This window comes from Mauremys mutica, chromosome 4 (assembly GCF_020497125.1).
Source record: "Mauremys mutica isolate MM-2020 ecotype Southern chromosome 4, ASM2049712v1, whole genome shotgun sequence".
Classification (NCBI taxonomy): Eukaryota; Metazoa; Chordata; order Testudines; family Geoemydidae; genus Mauremys; species Mauremys mutica.
The window spans coordinates 139,448,686-139,475,117 of record NC_059075.1 but is presented as its reverse complement, the minus strand read 5'-3'; the positions used below and the strand labels follow the sequence as shown (position 1 = coordinate 139,475,117).

Genomic DNA, 26,432 nt, shown 5'->3' with positions numbered 1-26,432 from the left:
AAAGCTCTATTATTTACAGCTGTTTCCAAAAAGCCTGGTGGAGCAGGGGAGCGGCAGGAAAAGAAGAATCATCTGCAATCGCCAGCTAGAAAAGTTAGACGGCAGGAAATATTTTCATGTTATTCTGACTATAACAAACAGGGGAGGGTATAAATAGATCTATCTACTTTTTAAGAGGTAACTCAGAATCCTTTTAAAGCAGCTCAGTGTATTACTAATGAAATCAGAGCCGTGGCCCCTATAACCTGCACAGGTACAGCAAGACCACAGTGACATTTGCCTTTGTAATATTCAGACACCCACACAGGCAAGTAAACACCCTATCTGCAATTCAACTAAATAAATACTCAGACACCCCACCACCACCGATTTCCTGTTTCCCTGGGGAATGGGGAACAGTCCATTTTGGGATGGGAGAGGAGAGTGATTAACTCTTGATAAGGTAATTTGTTCCATTTCAGGAGGCTTTTCTGATAGCAGAATGAAGGTCACAGCAGTGAGATGTTTAACAAAGGCCAGATTTAATCACGTTTCTTTCATAGGCAGGCTTTTATTGCTGGGGAATATGCCAGGCAGACTGCAGGAGCCTTGAAAGAAAAGCAAACAGCTCTGGTTTGAGGTTCAGGACATTGACAAGAAGGCCATGCAGAAGCCATGCAAAAATCACTCCAGGGCATCTGGCCTTGAGGCAGAAAGATCTCAACACTTAGAGATGTCCCTAATTCCCAAGTGGAAACACCTGCAGAGTAGGAGTATTTGGCAGTCCAAGGAAGGTCAGACTGAGCAGCTGGAAATGGGGGCGGAAGAAAAACAGGAGAGAGAGAGATCAAGGAGGGATACTTATATTACATGCACACACGAACCACAGCTGCATTGCAAAGGGCTACAGGCACCTTTGACCTGCTGCATAGACCAGGGATATAAACCCATTCTGGGAGAGGGCTGAATTTCATTGTTAATTATGGTCCGGGGTTAAAGCTGCAGTCTCCATACTCCTCCCAACCCACAGTGATTCTCGGCTGGTGCCAGTAGGAGGTCTGCACACAGCTCCAGGGAAGCTCCTTTGTTTAGTAAATGAACTTGGCGGGTATCATCACTTGTTCAGTACCATATTGCTGCATTCAGCTTCATTCAGTGCTCGCCTTCAGGACCACCATAATTTCTGCCCTTTGGTTCTCCTTCCTCCACCATCCTCCTTTCTGTTTCCCTTCCTCTTCTCCCTGCATTTCCTTCCCTACAGTAATTCTCAATTCCCCCCACTCACAGGTTTCACCCCCACTCATTCCTCCAAATAGTTCATGCTGACTTTTCAAGTGCCCTTCGGCTTCGGAGTCAACACCCCAAAGAGGCTAATGACAGGCAGTGGAGTTACACCTCTCAGAGTCCTTGTTTCGGGCCGTGTGCAGACTCAGGCAGACCACCCTGCATTAGTTACGTTTGGAGGCCTCTCTCTGCAACCACGAGGTTACTTTAAAAAAGGAAAACTTAGATTCTAAACATTCATGTGGGTCACATGAATACGTCAGGCAGGCGATGCGTTTGACAGCTCCCGAGGTAAGCACAGCACTGCCGAAATACACCCATCTTTGTAATGGGTGGGGTGGGGGCGTGGCAGCATGCAACATAACAGTACGGAAAAGGGAGGGAAATTTTGGCCAATGACAAGGATAATGCCCCCCCCCCCCGCCGCATCCCACATCCACCCTCTCTTGGGAGGCAGCGTCTCCTCTTCATCCTCCTTCCCCGTGCTCCAACACTAAGAGCCATCACCATCAGAACCACGAGTCCCCAGACAGTACCCCCACTTGTATTCATTCCAGCAGAGCACCCAGCATTAGATCTCCCCTCTCCACCCCAGTTTCCAGCACAAGAGAGTCTAACAAAGCTGGCATTTGCATCGTCCTTCCGAATCAGCTCAGCCTTTCAACGCTTCAGGAGTGTGGGGGTAAGGAGACAGCAGGGTGCTCATTCCCTCCTTATCCCTGAGGCCTCTGGATATAACTGGACCCAGAAAGGGCAGGAAACTTGCTAATGAGTTTCAGTGCTGTTATCATTCCTATTCTTAGTGTCACTTCTCATGCCTCTTCCACTGGCCACTTACCCCCAGTACATTCTGAATGTGCACGTCAGGTGACAAATAGCAAATCCAGGCAGAGAGCTTCCATTAGTCTCCAGGCTGCCATCTGAGGACACTCCCACCCACCAGTAACAATTCTGATGAAACTAGGGAAGGGTCTCGTGCAGTGACACTCAGACCTCAGGGGTCCACGTGCCAAATTAGTGATCGACATTATCCAAAAGAGCCACAGTAACGTGAACTCATGGTTTAATATAATACTATATGGAGATATACCGGTACCTATCTCACAGAACTGGAAGGGACCCTGAAAGGTCATCAAGTCCAGCCACCTGCCTTCACCAGCAGGACCAAGTACTGATTTTGCCCCAAATCCCTAAGTGTCCCCCTCAAGGGCTGAACTCACAACCCTGGGTTTACAGACAGACAGATAGATATCCTGCAACAAAAATGACTGCTCAAGTATTCTACAATGGGTTAATAACCTAGTAAAAACATCCTGATTGGTTAATAATTAACTCACACATTGTCTTAACATCAGGTGCTGCAAAGAGCCACAGGAGACACATTACAAACCCACTTGCAACTCCTGAACCTCAGTCTAAGTATCCCTGGTCCAGTAGGGAGGGCACTGGACTTGGAGTCAGGAGATCTGCGTTCTGTTCCCAGAAGTGGCCTACTGTGTGATCATGGGCAATTCGCTTCCCCTCTCTGTGCCCCCGTTTGCCCCTGCCACCCTCTGTGACCATCTTGTCTATTTATACTGTAAGATCTTCAGGGAAGGGACTATCTCACCAGGTGCAGACACAGCCCCTAACACAACAGGGCCTGATCTCAGCTGGGGCTTCAGATTCTACTAGAATGCAAAGATAAATTAATAATAGATCGGGAGGACAGGGGGATGGGAGAAGAGGACAGAAGCACCCTATTGCCATTGCCCCCTCTTCTTTTACCAGCGATGTGTTTTTTATAGCCTGGATGAAGGAGAAAGGACAGAGCAAGTGTAACATTCAGGGATGAAGACATAAAAGCATTTCTGTCTTTGTTCTGCATTGGCGGGTAGGGGTGCAACCTGAGTGCAGAAAGGAAGGGTAGTCTTGTAGTTACGCACATCTTATTGTGAAGTCCTGTGGCATTTAAGTGGATGAAGCCACTGGGTTTCTATGGAGATTACGTTACAAACCCATAGGATTTGATTGAGATTTAGAGCCCTTCTATTTTTAGCTATCTTATAAAATTCTATAGCGCAGATCCAATGATGAATTTCCATAGGATGTTTCAACAACCCTTTAGAATGCAAGGTGGGCGACGTAATATTTTTTAAGTGGACCAACTTCTGCAGGTGAAAGAGACAAGCGTGTGAGCTCACAGGTCTGAAGAAGAGCTCTGGGTAGCTCCAAAGCTTGTCTCTTTCACCAACAAAAGTTGCTCCAACAAAAGATATCCCCTCACTCACCTTGTCTCTCTAATATCCTGGGAGCAACATGGTTACAATGACACTGCAGAGAAGCCTTTAGAAATGTTAAATTCTACAGGATGATTTTTCCATAAGAGACTGGGCTGGGAGTCAGGAGATCTGGGTGTGACGGGTTGGACTCCTTGGGGAGTCACTTGATGTGCTGAGATACCACTGAGTCTACCTGTTCTGCCAGCATGGGCCCCTTTTACCTGTCTTGCTGAGCCAGGCTCTTAAAACCTCCTCTAACACACACCCAGCTCTGGGAAGACTCAGTTTAAGGGACTTGCTCCAGCACTCGGATGTCCACCTCCCTTGGAACACAGACCCAAAGATATAGTATATTCGCCTCTTCCCTCAATGTAGAAGAGTGTATGCACAATTTCTCGCCCTCCCTCCCCCGCCCCCAGTTAGAAATCACAAACTGGGTTATATTATAAACCAGAAATAAATGTATTAACTATAACAGGTGTATTTTAAGTAGTTAAGGAGATAGCAGACAGAACAAGGCAGATTACTATGGAAATAAAACACAGCACGCAAACTAAGCTTAATACACTAAAGAAACTGGTTACATGCAAGTTCTTCTCACCCTAAATGTGGTTCTAATATCTTCTTCACAGGCCAGATGCCTTTCCAGCCTGGGTTCAGTTCTTTTCCCCAGTTCAGTCTTAGTTGTTTCCAGCAGTCATCTTGGGTGGGGTAGCAGGGGAGAATTGATGGCCTGGATTACCTCACTCCCCACTCTTAAATAGGATTTGCATAAGGCCGGAGTCCTTTGTTTCCTAGTTTGACCCCACTTCCCTTATAGTGGAAAATTACAAGAAGTCCCAGGTAATGTTTTAGTATCAGGTGACATGACCACCTGACTCTGTAGGGCCCTTGTAACCGTTCTTCACAGGCTGACCCACAAGTTCACGGGGAAACGAAGCTTTTTTCCAGTCCATATTTTCATAAAGAACACGGAATGACATGTCACACCAGGTTCCATCCCCAGCTCAATACATGGCAGGAGGAATTCCACTAATTGCTGTGTGGCCTGGTTTCCCCTCACATTAACAGGGATCATAATACCCTACTCACAGAAGATTACAATCATTCACAACCTTAAGTACTCTGAAATTCTTGGATGCAAGGCTCAGTGCAATTAATAAAACCATCACTCCCTAGCAGGCACATAGCTTTTATATATACATACTTATATCAATGCATTTTATAAAAATACCACTAGACAAAATAGCTTGCCACAGGTCACCCTACAGATCAGTAAGGCAGAGCTATGACATGAACCCAGGTCTCCAAAGTTCTGGCCCAGTGCCTTATCCATTGCTCCCTAGTCACTATTTATGCTGCTTTATCAGTGCGAATCAAAAATATTTTGCTGTAGCTCACAGCTTGCTCCGATCACTTGGACACCGTGTCTAGTGCGTTCAAGTGCGTCGATTAGGAAGAACCCCCCCCCCATGTCCCTAATTTAGTTCCAATGCCTTGGGTAGAACCCTTTGTGTTGGGTCAGGGTACAGAAAGGGTTAATTGATCTCTGCCCACTCCTGTGTTCCAGCGGCACACACTGACCGCCTCACACAGAAAATGCTCACATCACGGGTTAGAATGCTTTAGGTTGCAGGAGGGTTTGCTACCAAGATACAAGCCTTCTAAATACAACTTTTTTAAGAGAACGGCTAGTGTGAGGAGTAACTTTCCTAACTCAGAGCTTGGGGAAAGAGGGGTAGAGGAATAGCAAAGAGGAAGATAACCAATATGAAGACTGACAATTTGCAATAAAAACCCTACAGTGAGCAGCTATTTTCACTTCAGCTTTTTCCACCTCTGCTATCTCTGGTTCCCCTTCTAAACTAGGCCTTTGCTGAGATCACAGTATTGATATGTCAAGTGGAAAGTGATAACAGGGGAATCCAAGGGGATCTCAATCATCTTCATTTCCTGCTAGCAAAAGAATATCCCCATGGTATTTAAATTAGCAAGGACTCCAGCCTGCCCTGACCTGAACATCTGCGAGGATAAAGACACATGGGGAACACATTCTCGTTTGCTGACTCCCCAAGGCTGAGATAGGCTAGAGACAATCAGCACAGCACATGGAACTGGTCTTGATGGCAGGCACCAAGCATCATCAGCATGCAGTATAATGTGGGTCTTTACTCCCCATGCCCACAGCGGCACAGAACCACCTCCTCTCTCTTGCATTTCAAACCTTTGTTTGAAGGAAGGAATTAAACTGCACTCTCCTCCTTACTAGAGTGCTACCACCATCACCGATTCCCTTCCCTAAGCTCAGTTTAATGGTCTCTCAAGCATGAATGGCTTTTACTCACTTCTGCTTTACTCCAATCAGCATGAGATTCAACAGTGGGAAATAGTCAATGAGGAAGGTAGTTGGAATACGCAGAACAAGTTGTTCCAAAAATGACCTCCTAGGTACAGAAGACTGATCCAATTTACTGGGTGCAGGAAGTATTTTTATGGTTATTGCTTACAACAGAGGCACAGCCAGTTTGGGGGAAAAAAAGCCCATAAACGGAGTGCTGCAGTGACAAATAGCCCCAGAGAAATCTATAAATCATCAGAGAACAAGACAGTCACACAACTTCAGACAATCAGATACACACACACACACGGGCATGCTCTAGGGGGGCAAGCAGGGGCACAGGGCCCCCCCAATAATCAGCAGGAGCACCAAACTCCTCTGGCCCCCGGTGGGGAAGAGCGAAATCCTCTGGCCCAGGGACTGCGGTGAGGACACAGAATGTGTCCCTCCAAAGGCTGGGGGACGGACGGACGGACGGACGGGCGCGCACACACACACACACACACACACACACACAAGCTCATTGATGGGCTGACAGGCCTGACTGGTTGCAGCTCTCAAACCTATTGGGGAAAGCCGACCGCCCACAGAGCTGCCTGCTGAGCAAAACCCCCAAAAGCAGGAAGCAGTCATGACAAAGCAAACCCCAGTAGGTTTTTAGAATCACTTGACAAGAGACTCTTGCCAGACTATATCAAAGAGCATCAGATAAGATGAAAGGTACAATAAGTCTCAGGAAGACAACTAAACCCTCCCCACCCCGGGCAAAATAAAAAAAACAAACAACCACTAACAGGCAATTTATCTCTCTTCCTTCCCAAACTCTCTCTCCCCCACCCCATCCAAGTTTTCTTCACAACGCCAATGTGATGGCTGACACCTTGGCAGACACATGGGGGACTGAACTAGGGACCTCCAGAGCTAAAAACATCAGCCGGCTACTGCTAGAGCATCCCTGGCTAGAGCTTTAATTTACTCATGTCCTCTGGCAATTAGTCAGAGAGTGGGGCTTCCAACATGAAGACACAGATACCATATCACCTCTCTACCGCAGTGTAACTGGAGGCAAGGTCCTATGATCCACTGGGTTGTAGCATGGCTTGGAGCCGAGCTCCAGATTTCTAAAACCACCATAGCTTTTAATAAGTCACTTCACCTCTCCAACCCTTGGTTTAGTTATCTGTAAAATGGGGATGCTACCTACTCCACAAGGAGACTTAGTGAGTGAATGCTTGAGGAGCAAGGTTCAGAGCTGCATAGGCTCTTACCCAAAGCCTTTCATTAGAGGCTCAAAGGCGGGCGGGGGGTATGTATTCTTCTTGTTCACAGATGGGGAAATTTGGCAGGGAGAGACTCAAGAGCTTTAACATTGGGTGTAGGAGTTTCTTTTGTACGAGCAAAAAGGCAGGTGACTGTCCAGATATCCAGAGGGGCATTTGACGTTCATTTGCTATCAAGGGAGGTGAATTCCAGGGTCAGGAGCCATGATCCTCTTTATAGATACCAGCACTGCACCTTCCATGCCAGACATTTACAATGTCGGACCTGGACAATGAAAGTCAATCATACATTCCTCTGAAGCTAGCAATAGGATTTGGAACAGGCATTCACTCCCATCCGCTCAGAGCAGGCTGCACAAAGCCAGACCACTAAGTTTCCCTAAACTCTGATATAAGAAGTTACTGTCAAACAACCTTGAAGCCATATCAGAAAGGCAGGCATGACGTGCAGTAATTGGAGCCTGGAGTTATGAAAGCGTCCCCTTGACAGAGGACAAGGGCAGTTCTGCAGAGCAGAGGCTTAAACACAATCATTCTGCAGCCACAATGGTCTGAGAAAAGAGAGAGGGTCCCCAGTTTCTTCATGAACATCATGGTTTAGAGAAAGCCGTTGGCTGGAAGCCTTGAGGAGGAAGTCTCATCAAATACACAAATAAGTTCCTAAGTCATACTGGTTTGCTAGTGGAGGTGTTGGATAGCTGGTGTTTCCTCCTTCAGGAGGGGTGTGATTTATTTCAGTATAAGTATGGAATGTCCCTATTTAGGAAGGACCGTTATTTTATTTTTGTTTATTTATTTTTAGCACAATATTCATTTTTCCTGATCCATCCTTCCCCCAAATGCCCCATGTCCCATTGAACCTCACTGGAGTCAAAAGGGGTAAACTTGTTTTTTAGCGTTCCTGTTTGCAACGTTCAGTTCCTGGCAGCTTTGTCTCAAAAGAAACATCACAGCACTCTCGTTCTGATGATAAATTGACCCCTGAAGCTCCATTTTAAAAATAAAAGCTGATGGTCAGGTCATACTTTGGGACCAACCAAAATTTAAATCAAGGCCTTCAGCTAAATGTGTGGACTTCCATGCTGTGTTTTGCGAGACTCCTTACAACCTATAGCCTCCATACATATACAAGATCCAGTTAGACACACCCTCATTTTTTACTCTATTTTTCCCTTTCTACCATTACAGTAAAGCATCTACGGTATAAAAGACATACAAATATCTTGCTGGTCACTTTGCCACATACCATCAGAGGCATCCAAGGCTAGTGTTCCACACAGCAGTTTAGTCACGCCTGGAAAGCAGACTCCCTTGTAAAAGTCTGGATTGCAGCCCCACTGAAGCAGTCAACCAGGGGAAGGAGGAGGAGGCTGATTAGCAAAGCGAATCTGCTTCTATGTATACACAAAATATTTTGGAGGTTTAAAAACAAAAGTAGGAAAGAAAATAGACAGCTGGACAGAAACAGGTGTTTGCTGAAATACACTTGAAAACTGCAAAGGTCTCGTTAAGTAAAACGCACAGTTTCAGTAACTTATACCCATTATACAGAAGACACTATGGAAGAGACACTCATGCCCTCCTCGCATCAAGAATATTCATTTTGTTTGCTATCGAGCATCATCTCTGAAGGCATCTTCAAATCTGGGGTGGGAAGAGAGATGGGGAGTGACAGCTTGAAGGACTTCCTGGTAGGTCAACCAGTGTGGCCACAGCTAGTTTAAAGAGAAGCAAGCCAGGAAGCCAGTCCTCCTCAAAAAATGGTTCTATTTTAGGAGATCCGCAAGAACCCCCCATGGGTTTGGCCTCAAACAACTGCTAGCACAAATAAATCTTCTTGGCCAAGTAGCAGCCTCAAAGGATCCAAGTGGGGAAATCCCTGTGCTAATTTTGCTCCAGCTCCACTAAGGACTTCCTGTAATAGGCTCCTAATCAGACCCAATGAGTAGGGAAGAGGCCGCAAAATTATTCAGCCCATCTCAACAGATGCATCCCATCCCAGCACATTCAAAGGAGGAAAAAAATGCAGCTATTTTGATTATGCTAAGATTGTGCCAGATACATGGGTGGGGAATAAAATATTGGACAGCAATGGAGAAAAAAAGTAGCGAAGGATGACAAGAAATGTGCTCTTTAAAAGGAGTGGTCTGTGAGATAAAAGCAGAACAGCGAAAGATATCATCCCAATGAAAGATGAGTGCCTTGAAATTCACCCTACTTACAGGAATTTTCTCATCATGTTCATCTCTAATATACTGCAGATTCCTACACCACTTAACCAAAACCAAATTAGGTTCCTATCTAGGTATATGACCCCAGTGCTGCAGCATTTGAGTACCTCCCAGGCACAAATGAATTTATCCTCACAACCTCTCTACCATTATCTCCACTTTACAGAGGAGGAACTTGAGACAGAAAGAATTTAAGTAACTTGTCCATGGTCACGCAAGGAATCAGTAGCAGAGCTGGGAACTGAGCCCCCAACTCCTGAGTCTCAGTGCAGTGCCTTAACCACTAAGCCATCCCCTTTCTCTAGAAAATGTGTGCTTCTGGAAAGAATGAAAGGTGGGGATGGGGAAGTGCATCCTTTGTCAGCATTAGGCGGTATAGTAAAGCAATGGTTTACCTGCTATATCATGTCATTGTCTCTCACACACATACACACACATATCCACAGTGTGAAGCAGATGGCTTTTGCTGGCACTGTCTCTATTGGCTCAGTTTAGATCCCTCAGGAGCCATTAGGCAGCATGAAAGAAATTAGTTACACACCAAGCTAAACATACTTGCTAGCTTCACTGAAATCCTCGGGCTAGATGCTGGACACTTAAATAAGCACCATTGTCTGAGCTTTGAGACCACACACTGAACAGCTCAGCCTTCCCAACCGCATTTATTTAGTGGGCCGCTTGGCAATGGGAGCTTCAGAGCCTGGTTTCCAAAGGGGCCGAGTGCTCGCAGCACCCGTGATTCCAAAAGGAGCTGTTGGTTCACTGCATCTTTGCAAAACCTAATCAGAGGCCCACCCTGGCTCTCTTGCAGAGGCAGTGGAGAAGCCCACACATCACACCTTGCCCGTTGCTCCAGTTCCTTCCAATTGGCCATGTATAGTATGATGAGTGGGACTGGAGCTAGGGGGTAAGATTCCAGGAGGGATCCAGTCTGGTGTTACACCTGGAACTCAGCACACAAGCTGGGCCAGTCTGCTACTAGACAAACTACAGGCCCCCTACCTACCTACCTACCTACCTGGGGGGAGGGATAGCTCAGTGGTTTGAGCATTGGCCTGCTAAACCCAGGGTTGTGAGTTCAATCCTTGAGGAGACCACTGAGGGATCTGGGGCAAAAATTGGTCCTGCTAGTGAAGGCAGGGGGCTGGACTCAATGACCTTTCGAGGTCCCTTCCAGTTCTAGGAGATTGGTATATCTCCAATTATTATATTATATTATGCAGCCCTGGCCTCTCAGCATGCTCAGTGGAGATCTTTTCTCCTGCAAGTCTGGCTGTGTGCCTCCTGCATCACTTATTGCCAACGACAGAGTCACATTCCCTTCTGTACTTCACAGAACAGCAACACTATCTGGGTCTGCCCATATGGTTGTGAGAGAAAAGTATCAGCCCCCTCCCCAACTCCCAGCTATGAACATGGCACCCAGAAGGGGTGTCCTGCATTAGCTCGGCACTTACCCAACAGCCAGATTCTGAGCAGTGTTCTTAAAAGCCAGCATCCCTACAAGAACAATACGAATCCCACCCGCCCTCTTCTCACCAGACCTCCACCGTGCATTTCAGGCACAGGCTGAAGCCTTTGCCATTCTCTTTGCACTGAAATCTAGGCAGACGGGAGGGATACTAGAGAAGACAGGCAGCTGGGATAACACACAACTGTATTAGGAAATTAAGTGTATGTATTCAGACACCACTGCACTGACTCAGTCTCACCTCCTCCTCAGGCTGTGATTTGCCATGAATCACTCCAGGACTCGCCCAGGAAGTTTCCACCAATTCCACAAACTTTGACGCTCCAGAATTCTCTCTCCTCCTCCATCCCCCTTCGCAGCAACTCATTCATAGGTTACACTGATCCCACGCCCCATCCCCCAAGAACAGCACACGTGATTTGTACAGAGAAGCCGATCAGCCAAGCAGAAGGGAAATCTGTCCTATGGTCTGCTTTACGCACGCGCGCGCACACACAGACAGGAACGAAGAGACCCTGACTGGAGAGTTTACAAGCGAAATGCCGACGACAGTGACAATTTCGCTGTGAACATGTTGCTCGGCGAGGGGCAGACTGGGTGTGAAGTTAAGACCCGTTGCAAATAAAGGTTGCAATTGAGGCCATGGGACAAATTGGGTTTGAGGGGCAGCGGGCTGTGAAGGCTGATGTAGTGAAAGGTGTTGGTATTTGGCGGGGGGGGGAGGTGTCAATCACATTCTAGACACTAAGACATCCCCAGATTTCTGGAGGGTTTACACCTTCCATTCACAGCACTGGCAACTGAGGGGCAGGCATTTCTTGTCCAATCTGGTGGCAAAACACGCCTCTGATTTGCTACCTTGCTCCAGTCACCTGCCTAACGGTCTGGCTTCCTGCTGAACCTCAGATGCCCTGTTGTCTCTACAGCTCAGATGACCCAACATGTTTGCCACAAATGATCCACCTATTGTCTCAGGGGAGCAGCACACACGCTAAATATAGCTTCTGCTGGAAAAAGATGAGTCTCTCATGACAGCCCTGTGAATGGAACCAGAGGAACTGGCACCCTCCCTTCTGCCTGGCGAGCAAGGTGGGAGAAAGAAAAAGCTTCCCTCAGAATGTGACCACACTAGGGAAAAAAGGTGTGCTCTTACCTCATGCTAATTAACATGAAGTGAAATCCTAGCGAAAGGCAAGGCAGTCTGTTCTCACACCTGTTAGCAAATCCAGGTACAGGCGGGAGGGAGGCTAAGGTTTACCTAGACCTGTTAACATGTGAGAACTGCAAACTGCCTGTATTTGCTTGGATTTTACCTCTTAAATTGCTAAAATGAGGTAAGAACACACCTTTTTTCATAGTGAAGACACGGCCTCAGAGGTTTGCCTTTGCTCGACTTTACCTCAAGTTAACCAATTGCCAATTAACTCAACATACTTTAAACATTAGTAAAGACTAGTGTGAAGACTCCCATGTTTGCTCTTCAGCTGAGGAATCAGCCTAGAGAGGAAATCAAAGACTTCCCATCGTGATAATCAAGAAGCGTATTCGAATTACTTGGGCATTCTCTGAGTGCTGCTACGCAGAGTTCCAAACTGGCTGATGGTGATCAACAACGAACTGCAGCACACACAGAGTCGCAGAAAAAGGGATGGGGAGAAACGACTCTAGCAGGGAGTCAAAGGGATGGACGTGAGAACAGGTCATGTGGGACATCTTTGTTAATGATCCGGAAGAGAGAGCCGACTGGACACTAATGAAATTCATCGAGGAGATGCAAATGTCGGGGAGGATGGTGAAAAAAAAAAATACATGAAGGGAGCCCAAGAGAGGTTACAAATACAGGCAGGAAATGAAGGCGAGAGAGGGAAACCAAGTGAATACATCTGAGGGAGAATGTTCTGAAGTTAAGGTATTCCGTGGGAGGGAAATACACACAAAAATATAGGCTCATGGGATTTTGAAATGCATATACAGAGTGTTACATTGCACAGCAGGGTAGAGGGGGCACCTCCAAATGGTTCCAGAACATCCACAATTGGAATACTGGGTTTAAGATCTAGGCTCTGCTATGTTCGAAATGAAGAGAGCAAGCACTCAGCACTCTGACCTGATCCAGCAAACACTGAAGCATATGAAGTCACTAAAGTCAATGGACCTGCTCATGCATTTAAACCTAAGCATATGCTTGATGGATAAGTATGCAGCTTTGGAAACAACTATCATGCCGTATTCCAGGAAGAACTGGAAGTATTAGTACATAAGCTAAATTATGACTTAACTGGCGTAGCAGACACTTGGGGATATTGGAATATTGGTACAGAGGGGTATGGCTTGTTCAGGAAAGACAGGAAGGAAAAAGAGAGAAGTGTTGCATTATACATCAAGAATATATCCATTTGTTCTGAAGTCCAAGGGTGATGAGCGGCAAACCAGTTTAAAGTCTGTGGGTGAAAATAAAGGGGGGGGAGGGAAATCAGTGGAGAGGTCATGGCAGGGGTCTACTATAGACCAAAAAATGAGGGGAAGGAGGTGGCCGAGACATTTCTAGAACAAATAATAGAAATATCCAAAACACGAGCACTGGTAATAATGGGGGACTTGCACTACCCAGACATCTGTTGGAAAAGTAATATGGCAAATCTCAAGATAAGTACTTGGACTGTATTGGAGCCAACTTTTTGTTTCCGAAAGTTTAGAAAGTAACCATGGTGACAGCCATTTTAGACTTGATTCTGAGCCACATGGAGAAACTGGTTGTGAATCCTGAGGTGGAAGGCAATTCAGCTGAAAACAATCATAAATATCATAGACTTCGTGATTCTATGGAAAGGAAGGAGTGAGAGCAGCAAAATACGGAAAATGGAAAGCAAAGTAACAGCCTCGGAGAATTGGTAGGTAAGGCCCCACAGGAAGAAAAATCTGAGGGATAAAAGAGTTCAGGAGAGCCGAGAGTTTCTCAAGAAGATAATATTAAAGGCACAACAGCAAACTATCCCAACACGAAGGACAGCTAGGAAGAATAGTAGGAGGTCAATATGGCTCCATCAGGAGTTCTTTAATGGCCTGAAAATTAAAAAGGATTCCTACAAAAAGTGGAAACATGGACAAATTGCAAAGGATGAATACAAAAGACTATCACAAGCAGGTGGGACAAAATCAGAAAGGCTAAGGAACAAAATGAATTACACATAGTAAGGAACACAAAAGGCAGTAAGAAGAGAATCTTTAAATACATTAGGAGCAAGAGAAAAACAAAAGAGAAGTGTAGGTCCTCTACTCAGAGGCAAGGAGAGCTAATAACAGACACTAATTAAAAAGACTGAGGTGTTTAATGCCTATTTTGCCTTAGTCTTCACCGCAAGTTAATGATGACCAGACACTCAACACAATTAATATTAACAAGGGAAAAAGGAACACAAGCCACAGTAGGAAAAGAACAGGTTAAAGCATATTTAGATAAGTTAGATGTATTCGTGTTACTTAAACAACTAGCTGACGCATCTCTGAACCTTAGCAATTATTGTTGAGAAGTCAGATGACAGATGAGGTCCCAGAGGACCGGAAAAGGGCAAACATAGTACTGGGTGAAAGACTGTACTCAAACAGTAGTTATCAAGTGTTCGCTGTCAAACTGGAAGGGCGTATCTAGCAGGGTTCTACAAGCACCAGTCCTGGGTCTGGTACAATTCAATATTTTCATTAATGATTTGGAAAGTGGAGTGGAGAGTACGCTTATAAAATATGGGCACTCCCACACCATGCTGGGAGTGGTTGCTAGCACTTTGGAGGGCAGGATTAGAATTCAAAACATCCTTGACAAATTGGAGAATTGGTCTGAAATGAACAAGATGAAAATCAATAAAGACAAGCGCAAACAATAACAACCAAATGGTAAATAACTGGCATATTTATATTATATTTTATTATATATTTTCTTACCTGCCTTGTGTCTCTCATATCCTGGAACCAACATGGCTACAACACTGCCCAGAATAACTGGCTCAGCAGTAGTACTGCTGAAAAAGATCTGGGAGTTACAGAGGATCACAAACTGAATTTTAGTAGGCTGGAAAGGATTTGTATTGTTAAGTGTCATTAAACACCAATATCACTGTGCACACAAAAAGTGGCAAAAAATATTTCCATCAGTAATCACTGAAATGTATAGATAGGTGAGGTAAGAAAAATGCTGCTCGAGTATTTAGAGTCTCATTTAACGATATTTACTTTGTGTATTTTGATGTGTGAGGTTGACAATTTGTGTTTTAACAGTTAAAGCTTTGACGTTTTGAATCGCAGCCTCTACTGTCATTAAATAACAACTGTCTGACCCCCCCATCGATTGACCCCTCATAATTTCCCGCAATTGAAAATTTAAAAAAAAATAAAAATTTTAAAGAGGCTTTAAAAATAAACATTGATATTAACCACTGAAATTACAAAATATAAATCGAATTCTGCCAAGCCAAAATATGACTCAACAATGTGATTCAGTTGAAAAAAGGATAAATATTAACAGGAATGTCGTATGTCAGACATGGGAGGTAATTGTGCGGCTCTACGCAGCACTGGGGAGGCCTCAGCTGGAGAACAGTTTCCCAGGTTTGGACACCCGAATTTTGATGTGGACAAACTGAAGAGAGTCCAGAGGAGAGCTACAAAAAAGTGATAAAAGGCTTAGAAAATGTGACCTATGAGGAAATGTTAAAAAAAACTGGGCATGTTTAGTTTTGAGAAAAGACGACTGATAATTCCTTTGTCTGAGTTTTCACAGATTGTGAATGAGGCAAGATCCAGGACAGTTAGTCAGCAATTTCATCACTCTGGTGTTGCTTTAAGGAAAAGGTCACACTCTCTATTCGTTTTGTATCACTGGGTAAACAGTGAAGTGGCCAAACTTTGCCAATGATAAGAATTTATTTAGGTTACAAGACTGTGAGGAACTTCAGCGGCATCTAAAGGTTTATCTACACATGGAGTTAGTCTCCTGGATTACTGCCAGCAGGAACAAGGCACTCTTATTCTGGAATAAGAGTGTCCACACACAGAGTTATTCAGGAACAACTAATTCACAGCCTACCTTAAACCTTGGGCAGCACGACAGCACATGACATTGTGTTGACAAATGCCAACCGTCACACATTGGAAGGAATAATTTGAATCACTCAGCCACATTCTTGGGTTCTAAATTAATTGTAGTCACTCAAGTGAAAGGCCTGGGTGCCACTGTGGATAGACAGACTAATGAAAACCATCTCACTGTGCAGCAGCAGTCAAAAAAACCCAGCCCTAAAATGCTAGCTTGCATAAGGAATAGGATTAAGAACACTACTAATACCGTTCTATCACAAGGGCATGCCAGTTCGGTGCTTTTGACTGGGCACCAGGTCACCTTGTTTCTATTCCCGGCTCTGCCACTGACCCGCTGTCATTTCACCTCTTGGTTCCTCTGTTTCCCTGCCCACCTTCTCTCTATCTGGTCTATTGGCGTAAGGAATATACAGTGTGTGGCAAAACAACCCTCTCCTACCCTACTGTAATATAAATAATATTTACATCAGAGGTACATCCGGATATAGAACATTGGTCAGCTTTGGTCTCCTTCACTCAAGGTAGTAGAATCAGAAAGGCTAGTTCAAAGTGATTAGAGGCATAGTGGGATCTCCATAAGAGAAGAGATTGAAAAGAACGGGATTGTTTATAACTTAGTGAGGAGATGAATCGGAGGGGACGTGACAGAATTATACAAAATAATTAACAGGATAGAGCTCATGTGGATGCTTCTATTCACCTTCCCATATAAACACAAGAATAAGGAGACCTTCCGTGAAACTGAGAAATAACAAGTTGGTATTTTATACCCACTCTAGACTTAACCTGTAGAACTCATTTCCCGTGCAGGGAAATTATCCCACCATTGTCCAAGGTGGAGTTTCTTGCACCTTTCTCCAAAGCATCTTGTATAGTCCACTGTCCGAGATCTAGGAATACTGAAGATCACTATTCCATTATTTTTTTAAAAATCTAGCCCCTCTGATTACATATGGGGCTTGCGGTTCTACATTTTTATAGCAATACTGCCACAGAAAGCTCCAGACACTGACCACAATGTCATACAGTTGAGAATCTTGCCACCTGTCAGCACAGTGCAGAGCTGGTAGACAATTTCACAATGAGGCAGTGGAGAAGGGAAACCCAAAGCGGACAGAGAGAAATGCAGCTGTTGCATGAGAAAGCTTTCATAAGGAAGGCCGCATCCTGGAGGCCGAATGATCACTTAAACAGGAAGCGGCCCTGAGTCACAATGGTTGCACCATCTTCTGGCACCCTGCAAAAGCTGGAGACCGCTTAGGGCCAAGGACAAACTGTTTTAAGAAGTTGGCTGTGCCCATGGTTGGTGAAGACTCTTCAGCCCTGTATAAGAAACTCAGTCTCTGCCCTTTCCAGCACCCTGGACATACATTCAAAGCAACATTTGCATAAAACTAGGAATTAAAAGTTTCCCACCTTGAGCCTTCAAATGGACAGAGGTGCTCAACAAGCTATTAAGGAGTTAGCTGCACATAAGGGCAATACTAGTCTCCTCCGGAAGATACTGGATTTAAAGTCTATCCAGATCTACTGCTCTTGTGAGTAAAGACGGTAAGTAAATATCCCCATTTTACTGATGGAGACAGGGAGACAGAGGTGATAGAACTCTACCACGAACTCAGCATGTGCGAACCAGGGTGAGTTCATTGCAGAACCCAGATTTCCTAATGCCCAACCCCACGTTCCACCCACAAGACAATTTTGCCTCCTTTCACATGGCCTTTGAAGTGCCACTTACACCTACCGTGCTAGCAAGGAATCCCCACAGCACGTCATGGGGTCCTGGCTTCCCTGCACGGTGAGCATCACCTGCCACTGACTGGAAAGCAAGTGTGCTCCCCACCCCACTTGCTGCACCTGCCTAAGAGGCAGCGCGGTCTAATGGATAGGGTACCACCCTGGTGTTCTCTTCCCAGTTTTGCTACCAAGCGGCTGGCTGACCTCCAGTGAGCCACTTCCCCTTGCTGTGCCTCTGGTCCCCCCTCCCATTCAGTCTGTTTAGACTGTAAGCTATTTGGCACAGGGACTGCCCCAGTGGAGCCTGGATTTCAGCTGAGGCCACGGAGCACTGCCATAATAAGGAAGTAAAGGCAATTGCAAGCAACCCACTCTTATGGACACTGCCTCCCAACACCTCTTAAATCTTCCAAATGACTGGCAGCCTACTGCAGTGCATTTACACTGGGTGAAGGCAGGAGAGGAGCATCTTCTCTCCAGCACATCTATCGGGGATGCTCGCCTCTTCACCCTGCTGCGTGCAGCCAGCAGCTGCCAGGCTGTAAAATGCAAGCAGGCCCTTCCCTTAGATACATGGGGGATGCAGCGTGTCCCTGCGATCCCTGAGCCAGCCCTTGGCCAAGAAGGGCATCTGCCCAGTATTTATTCAAACACACCCAAACGGCCGCTCTCCTAGAATGACAGATGTAGCAGCTATTTGGTCCTTTCAGATAGGAACAAAAGCCCTCTCCAGAAGCACAAAGGCAGACAGCGAGAGAGAAAGCCTGAGCTTAAACCAGAGCCACCTGCCAGAGGCCCTCATTCCCCCTCCCTGCACAGCCAAACCTGGGCCTGAGCATTGAAACTGTTTCTGTCAACAACGGATCACTTCCGCCCAACCTGCCTTTGCTTAGGGAACTCACGTCATTGGCGGAGGGGGGAAACCAGCCCTGTCTCCCAAGTGCATCCGATATTCCTGGCACATTTTATTTTCCCTACCTTGCTAAAAATAAAATGCACATCATGTTTCTGACCAGGTAATCAAGAGCACTTTCCTGAGACACAGGAGAAAAGCACACAAGCCAGCGAGGCCACAACGTGTGAGCAACAACGTGCAATAAACGTAATCAGAGGGGGCAGCAAGCGAGAGGGAGAAGCAGCGTTGGGGGGGTGGGATTGTGAAACTGAATGAATAGATCAAATCAGGTAAAGGGCAACATGGAGGCAGCACGAATAGTCTCAACTGACTCATTGTTTCACAGTGACAAACAAACTGCAGGGTTGTGGGGGGCGGTGGGAGGGGAGGGATTATGGTTTTGTAGGAGATCGGCCTGAGCCGCAGGCGTCTGATCAAAAAATTCTGGACTATTCAAGGCCCAGGGATGTGGTTCAGGATCATCTCATTCTGACTGCTTAAAAGTCTACCAACCGTGGTTTGGAGGCTGACCCATTCCTGTTCTTCCCAAAAGGTGGTGGATTGGGTTGCAGAACTTTGAGAAAATATGGCTTGGGAGGAAGAAAAAAAGAAGCGGGGGGGGGGAAGAGGGAGGGTGCAAGGAAGGTTAAAAACCCGTATACTGGAGATATTAGTGCAGGTGTAGCTAGGCTGATCTAGTCACATCAGGACTACAGCAGTGCAAACCCCAAGCACAGATACCCTGCACTGGTGTAATCAGGGCTTGCCCCAGGCATTTCGCCCTGAGTAAGTGCTGCTATCCCACACTGGTACAGATATCCTCATTAGAAAGCCCAGACTCTGCCACGCTTTCTTACATGGAGTAGTCCCTTGCTTCATTCACAAACAGTCCCTCCCATTTCAGTGGGATGTATAGTAAGTAGTATTAATCAGGATAAGGAGAGTGACAGAATCCACCCCTAAGCAAGCAGTGGGTTTGAGGTGTATTGCTGTAGAGTGGTTTTCCGATGGAACATAGGCCGAGTGATGACACAATAAATGCAGCAAGGGCCAAGAACAGAATGATCCAAAAGGACTTGCAACCAACCCAATCAACTACCTGTGACTTTTAAAGAATCCAGTTTGAGTTATGCCCAGGTTCACACACACCACCAACTCCAGCAATTATTGCCTGCCAACCTACCATCTGCATTCCGTTCTAGCTGGGCAAGTTACTCCCCTTCCTCTCCAACTCCTAAAAAATCCCTCCAGGGTAGACTTTGCTGCAGCAGAACACTTATTCCATTTCCACCCACGTGGAAGCTACATCTCTATACACACTATCCGTGAAAATGCTTCAGGACTCTCTGGGATAAGAGGTGCTCTAGAAATGTAAGCAATGACCAAACAACAAAGCTCTTCCCCTGCCATTCAACTCTCACATCACAGCCACCATCCTGCTGGCCAAGCAGAACAAAGGACTCCCTACAGACACCCCCTGAGGATACCATTTGAAAAACAACCAAAGGTGGTGCTGTTGGGATGCTCCCTGAGTTAGGAGGACAAAGAAAGGCAGGGAAATACACAGCCTTTGGGTGTTCAAGTCAGGGCTTTCTCCTGAGTCGATAAGCACTTCTGTTATTTTAGAAGAATCACCATGCTATGCTCCAGCAACATGATGAACATGGCATGGATCAAGACAGACAAACGGACACTGTCACCCTTAACACTTCACCTGACATAATGAACATTCCACATGAGGTGTTCCTGGATTGTGGGGTCACTGCTCTGTGCTTTGAGGTATTAAAAACAGTGAGAATGGATTAATTGGGAACCATGCCACCCTAGAAAATCCCCCTGCTGTCCTCCTCTCACCCACCTCCAAAAAAGGCTGAAGAGGCAGAATTCAATGCAGCAGCAGTTTCAACTCCATACACCACCCTGTTCATTCTGGGCCGAGACAGAGAGATTACTATAGACAAGTACTTTTAAACTGGGTTAGGGTTAGAGATCTTCTCCGTTTGAACTAGCCAGCTAACCACAGCAACCACTGTCACCAATCACTGGAAATGGCTGCAGGACCCCATTGTAAACTCTTTGGCGGCAAGGACCATCTCTTTGTTCTACACCTGTACAGTGCCTTGCAAAATGGGGTCCTGGAAGATGACCAGGCACTACCACAATACAAATGGTCACTCTACGTAGCGTTTGAGCTAGGAGGAATGAGACTCCATATATATATTTATTTCAAGATTTTCATAAGACTAGTCCTACTGCAAACAAGTCACTCTGGTCTGTTGCCTATTACAAACTGGCAGTGAACTAGGCAAGTGAAAGTGTCCTGATCATACAGCAGACAAAGCAATTTTTGCAGCGTCAAAGAAACTCAGTGACTACTCCTGGATTTTCCCCAGTCACAGGAAGGAAGCCTCCCACTGCATCTGTCAAGTTCTTTACTCTTTATTATACATGGGAGAGTCCCCTCTTCATAGTGTACAAATAGCTGCTGACTTCAGAGAACACAGCGTCACCAGGAGATTAGAACAAACTAGCATCTGGCTCCAACAGTCAATAATACCAGGTGGTCGCTTCAAGAGAAGGCCTTATCCCAGCCTGCCACCATAATTAGGGTGACCAGACAGCAAGTGTGAAAAATTGGGACAAGAGAGGGGGGGTAATAGGCACCGATAGAAGAAAAAGCCCCAAATATTGGGACTGCCCCTATAAAATAGAGACATCTGGTCACCCTAACCATAATGCAATACTAATACTAGCAAAGGTACAGACTTGTAGAACTGACCTTGCTATGTGGTCCAGGCTAGAAAGAAGAGGATGCTAAGGAACAGTGGCCCATGTTCTGTAGTCTCTTCTATTCTATTCTGCATTCACTACCCTGTTCAAAAAGGCCTAGTCTGTTTGTCTTACCAAAGTTATTAGTCTCAATTATACCATGTGGCACGGAGGTCCACTGATTATATTACATGAAAGAAAAGGTATTTCTTTCCACCCATTTTTAAATTTGACGGAAAGGCAGGATTTGGGGGGGGGGGGGACGGGGCGGTGAGGGAAGAGTCCTCTTCTCCACTCAAGTGACTTATTGACTTTGAATTATGAGAAAGGGTAGACAGTAGGCCTCTACTGGAATATCGTTTCACATACCGCTAGCAATTCCAGAGGATGAGGCACTGGGCCGGGGCTCTATTCTCAGCTCTGCTATGGGCCTGCTGGATGACTTTGGGTACGTTGCTGCACCGCCCTGTGCCTCAATTTCCCCCTCTCCCTCCTCCCCCCGTAAGACAGGAATAAGGATACTTTCTCTCCAATTTAAAGTGCTTTGAGGTTTAGGATGGACATTAGGAAAAAGTTCCTAACGGTCAGGGTGGTTAAACACTGGAATAAACTGCCTAGGGAGGTTGTGGAATCTCCATCTCTGGAGATATTTAAGAGTAGGTTAGATAAATGTCTATCAGGGATGGTCTAGACAATATTTGGTCCTGTCATGAGGGCAGGGAACTGGATTCAATGACCTCTCAAGGTCCTTTCCAGCCCTAGAATCTATGAGATTTATGGACAAGAAGCACAATTAATAGCTAGAGTTACATGGGATTATTATTGGGAGAGCAAGAGCTGACAACATTCTCGTATGTTCCTGGGCCGATACACAGAGCCATTCAGAGTCTGTCGATCCCAAATGGCTCGCGGCAGGGGGCTTTGACCCATCGCATTGCGCAACTGGGATGACAAATGCTTCCAGCGTGCCAGCTACTCACGGACCGCAGTGGCAAGGGGAGGTTGGTCAGCGCTGGGGAGGCAAAGCTTTCCCTATGCTTTGGCTAGTCAGCAATCGGTGATACTGACCCCTATGGGGAGACAAGGGCAAGGCTGGGTTTGCACTGATGGGAGGTCCCATTAACATGAGCTCAGACTGATAATCTCCCCCATTTTACCCTCGTCCATACTTGGAACAGCTGCGCTGGGGGCCAGCCCTAAATGCTGACCCTGGGCTGTTCCTGAGCGTGGGAAAGAGGAGTTTCAGAAGTGGCATGAAAACAGGAGGGTGCGAGACAAATTTCTTCAGAGAAACCGTCCAAACCAGGGAGGACACAGCGGCCAGGGGAAAACCAAACGAGAACACAGATCAGAGCTAATTAACCTCCCCCCGCCCCGGAGAGGGGGGTGGGCGGGGCGACTCTGAGGGAGATTGAAGGGCTATAAGCAACCAGTTGTGTCAGCTGGTTATTTATAGAGCAATAAGGAGAACAAGAGCAGCTGACACGTTGCTGGGGACATGCGGGGGGGTGGGGGAGGGCTACCAAACCTCACTACCTGAACGACGAAAGCCTCGAGCCAACGGATGCTGAAAGGAGCGTCCAGGTCCTGTATGTGCTGTGCAGCAACAGGAGTGACCAGAGCTTTGTTCATCAGCCGTAACCATCAGGAATGGGTGTCCTCTGGCTCTGCTTCCACAGCCCCCTTTCTATTTCCTTCCTCAGACAGAAACTTTTGCAAGAACCACAGTCAGCCCCCGCTCCCCCCAGGTGGAAAGAAGCTACAAAATTGCCTCCATATGGTTGGTTTGGGGCTGGTCTCTTCCTGCAAGAGGACTCAGCCATGCGATAAGAAAAAAGCGAATTCTCCTCTGTGCATCAACCTCCGTTCCCTTTTCACCAGGCTGTCTATTGCATTTCACCTCCCATCACTCTGCATGCTTAAGCCATTTGCAGCTCTTCCTTTCCAAGGGGTCTGGAGGTTTCAGCTGGGTGCACAGAAAATACAGCTCCAGCACATGGTTAGCAAAGCCCCCACAATCCCTTTTATGTAGAATTATATGGGCTGTAGAGACATGAGCAAGTTGGATTCAGAGACATTCATTAACTGTCCAGTGCCAACCGGACACACTGACAAATCCCACGACTGAACACGACAGGGTTAAGAGCAGAGAGGCCTTACAAAAACCCTAAAATGAAATTTAACCTTGGCACAGAGCTGTTACCATTCCAGGGCTGCAAGGTCTCCTCACACAGCATCCTTGCCAATTTCCCCAGGGGAAAGAGCAGCAGATTAGAAGGACGGCGCATTTGAAATGGAAGACAGGACCCTCTGTAGTTGCTGCCTTGGCTCCTTGCACCCAATCCACCGTCCAACTTTGGGATCGTTCCAATCCAAGTGTGATCTTTGCAGCTCAGGCTCAAAGGCTAATACCTTCCAAGCATTCCTTCTTTCGGAGGGCCGTCCCTTTGAGATTTAGACCCATCCCACACAAGCATGGTCATTCCCCACATTTCCACCCCAACTGTTATTGTGAAATTACATAAAAAACGGGAGGATAGAAATGGGGACTCTAGAAACAGTGTCTTGTTAATCTCATGTCATTTTTCATTCCTGATACTGATGTTCTGCTTGCGTCAATTTGGACCTTGGAGAGAAGGGAGAGAGGGGGAGATGTGACTCTGGATGAGGCATCCAAAAGGGCTTCTCTTATGCAAGTGATGGGATAAGTGGATCACTGTGCTGTTGGGAAAGGAAAACACCCCAAACACTTTTCACTGAGTCATGGCACAGGCATTTAACAAGTGAATGCATGCAGCTGGCCACGTGACATGCTCCAGGGATGGTGTACCTGATACATGGAGGCTCCTCCATAGGCACAGGAGAGACAATGGCCGATGGATAAATCAGTTCCCAGTTAGGCAGTGTGTTTTGGCCATGCAGATCCTGAGGAGTTATGGAGCTAGCAGGTTACCTAGTGGAACTAGCTAGCCAGGGCTCAGGGAGAGAGGTGCAAGCCAGACAGACAGGAGGACATGAACAAGATGTTGCTACAGCTAAAATGCACCGCTCGAGCCCATCCCTCCCTTCTGGCATCTGTGATGTAATTTCCTGTTGGAAACAAAACAGGAATCAGAAGTGGCAGGTTTAAGTTTGAAAGTGACTGGCTAGCCTAAGGTGTTAGTAATCAGACATAGAGCCTTTCACCTCCAGGGCACTGGCTCAAATCTGGCCCAGGATGACAGGGGACAAAATCAATGCTATCTGGCACTAGCTCTGTGTTGGCAGCAGTCTCAATCCACTTCCTAGCAAACAGATCCCCACATCACAAAAAACCACCACAACTCCCCAGAGGCACCAACACATGGATGGGACATTGATTCAAATGGCTCTTCTGCCCCTATTCGTCAAGCAAGGGATAGTCATAAGGTCTGTGCAATACTCAAATAAAGAGTGAGCTTCAATCACCAGCACTATCACTGCGGCCCCTTTCGACAGCAGCACAGAGTAAAAGGAAAATTAATTCAATATCACCAGAGAAGGAAGGAGTGAATATTTTCCACCCAAATATACACAGTTGGCTGAGGCCAGCAGTCTGTTTCATACAAAATTCTCTCAGTCTGGACCCATGACAGAACCAAGTCCCTTTGAGGCTCATTTCAGTTCTTCCTTCCAAATCCCATTCCCCTAAGCCTCTGTAGTTAATTATATTTCCTATCAGGGCTGCTGGATTTGTGAATGAGCATGTGTATATGTTTGTACTATAGGAAATGAGTTGATATTGGCAGTGACAATTAATTTAAAGGTAAACACCACTGTAAACCATTAACTCAGCAGTGACCTCCGTACTTTGCACAGTACCGCAAAATACATACATAAGCTTAAAACGAACCCCTGCTTAAATTAATCGTACAGGCTGAAGAGTCCATCCCAGGCACCTGCAAGCCAGCTACTTGCGTAACAAGCAGGTGTCATTTCCTGTTTTTCTTTGCGAGATGCTTCTAGGATTTCCTTCGCCTGTCAGATAAGATTGGGCAGCTTTAGTCTCCATGACGTGACCAGATAGGCCACCTGGTTTGCTGCGATGGTCATAAGCCATTTAACAATAAGTTTGTCATTTTGGTACCCGGATATGCCAGAGTCAAATGCAAACACTTGCACCACATGTGCAGGGTTCAGGGCAAATGAGGATAAAGCATGTGGCAGGGGGAAGGGTTAGACTGAACCCCCTCCCCCCCTGCAATAGGTGGAGCCTCGCTCCCAATAGCCCTACATTATTTTGAATGCCATAGGGTGAATCTGCAGTGAGTCCCAGCGGTGCAGCTGACCTTCGGTGAAAGCAGCACCGTGGCACACACCTTGGGTGGGTTTATAACCAGAGGGTCAGGTTTTCACATACGCCTACAGGAGTTCAATGCCTAATTCCCATTGACCTCCTTCAGGCTTCTTTGAAAATCCCAGCCTGTATCTCGACCTTTCAGTTTGCAAAAGGCTAAAGAAAGGGGGGGGGGGATTTCAACATTACACCTTTGTGGTACAATTTATCACTTCCCAAGACTGTATCAATAATTCATTTCGGTGGTAGCAGTTTCAGAAGCACAAGCCAAGTAGCAGCTTCTAATTGAAACCGTGGTTCTTTTAAAATCGCTTCTCTTTATTTACAGGTGAATTTACCACTGGCAAAAGGCTCTGACAGCCTTGGAGTCTGAAATCCTCTATCCAGCAAAGAGGGGAAGCACTGACAGTGGCTGTGCAAGCTCCCCCCAACTCCACCTGTGTGCCCCAGCCGGAGCTGGGAGTACCTCTAAGGGCAGGAGGTGTAGGCACAGCCTCCATGATCTAACAAGCATTTGGCCTCTCCAATAGAGCTGCCAACTAGTGGGACAATTGGCTGCAAATGTGAATAACTTGCCCTTTAGGAACAGGGCTGAGGCCCAGCAAAACTCATTTCACACAGGCCAAACAGTCAGCAGATAGTCATGACCAGTGGTTACTACCAACCTCGGCTGGATTTGATTTTACCCCAGTGACTCTTGGGTGGAAGACTCTGCAGTCCTCTACCAATCCCCCAAGCTCTCTTGTCTGCTCCACGGACCTGAGCCAAAGTGAAGAGAGTG

The 26,432-nt window shown here is 46.3% G+C and overlaps 1 protein-coding gene across 2 annotated transcripts in view; it reads right to left on the bottom strand.

Annotated features, from left to right (window-relative positions):
• The window catches only part of MAPKAPK2 (MAPK activated protein kinase 2), an 81,945-nt gene that overhangs the window by 24,627 nt on the left and 30,886 nt on the right, over nt 1-26,432 (bottom strand). Inside the window, exon 1 of one of the 2 annotated variants that reach the window (XM_045015206.1) lies at nt 8,389-8,415. The exons of the other annotated variant lie outside the window; for it this stretch is intronic. Coding sequence (XP_044871141.1) covers nt 8,389-8,400 — 12 coding nt within the window. The 5' untranslated portion in view covers nt 8,401-8,415. Of the gene's footprint in view, nt 1-8,388; nt 8,416-26,432 lie in introns of those variants that run through there. 2 annotated transcript variants of the gene reach the window in all.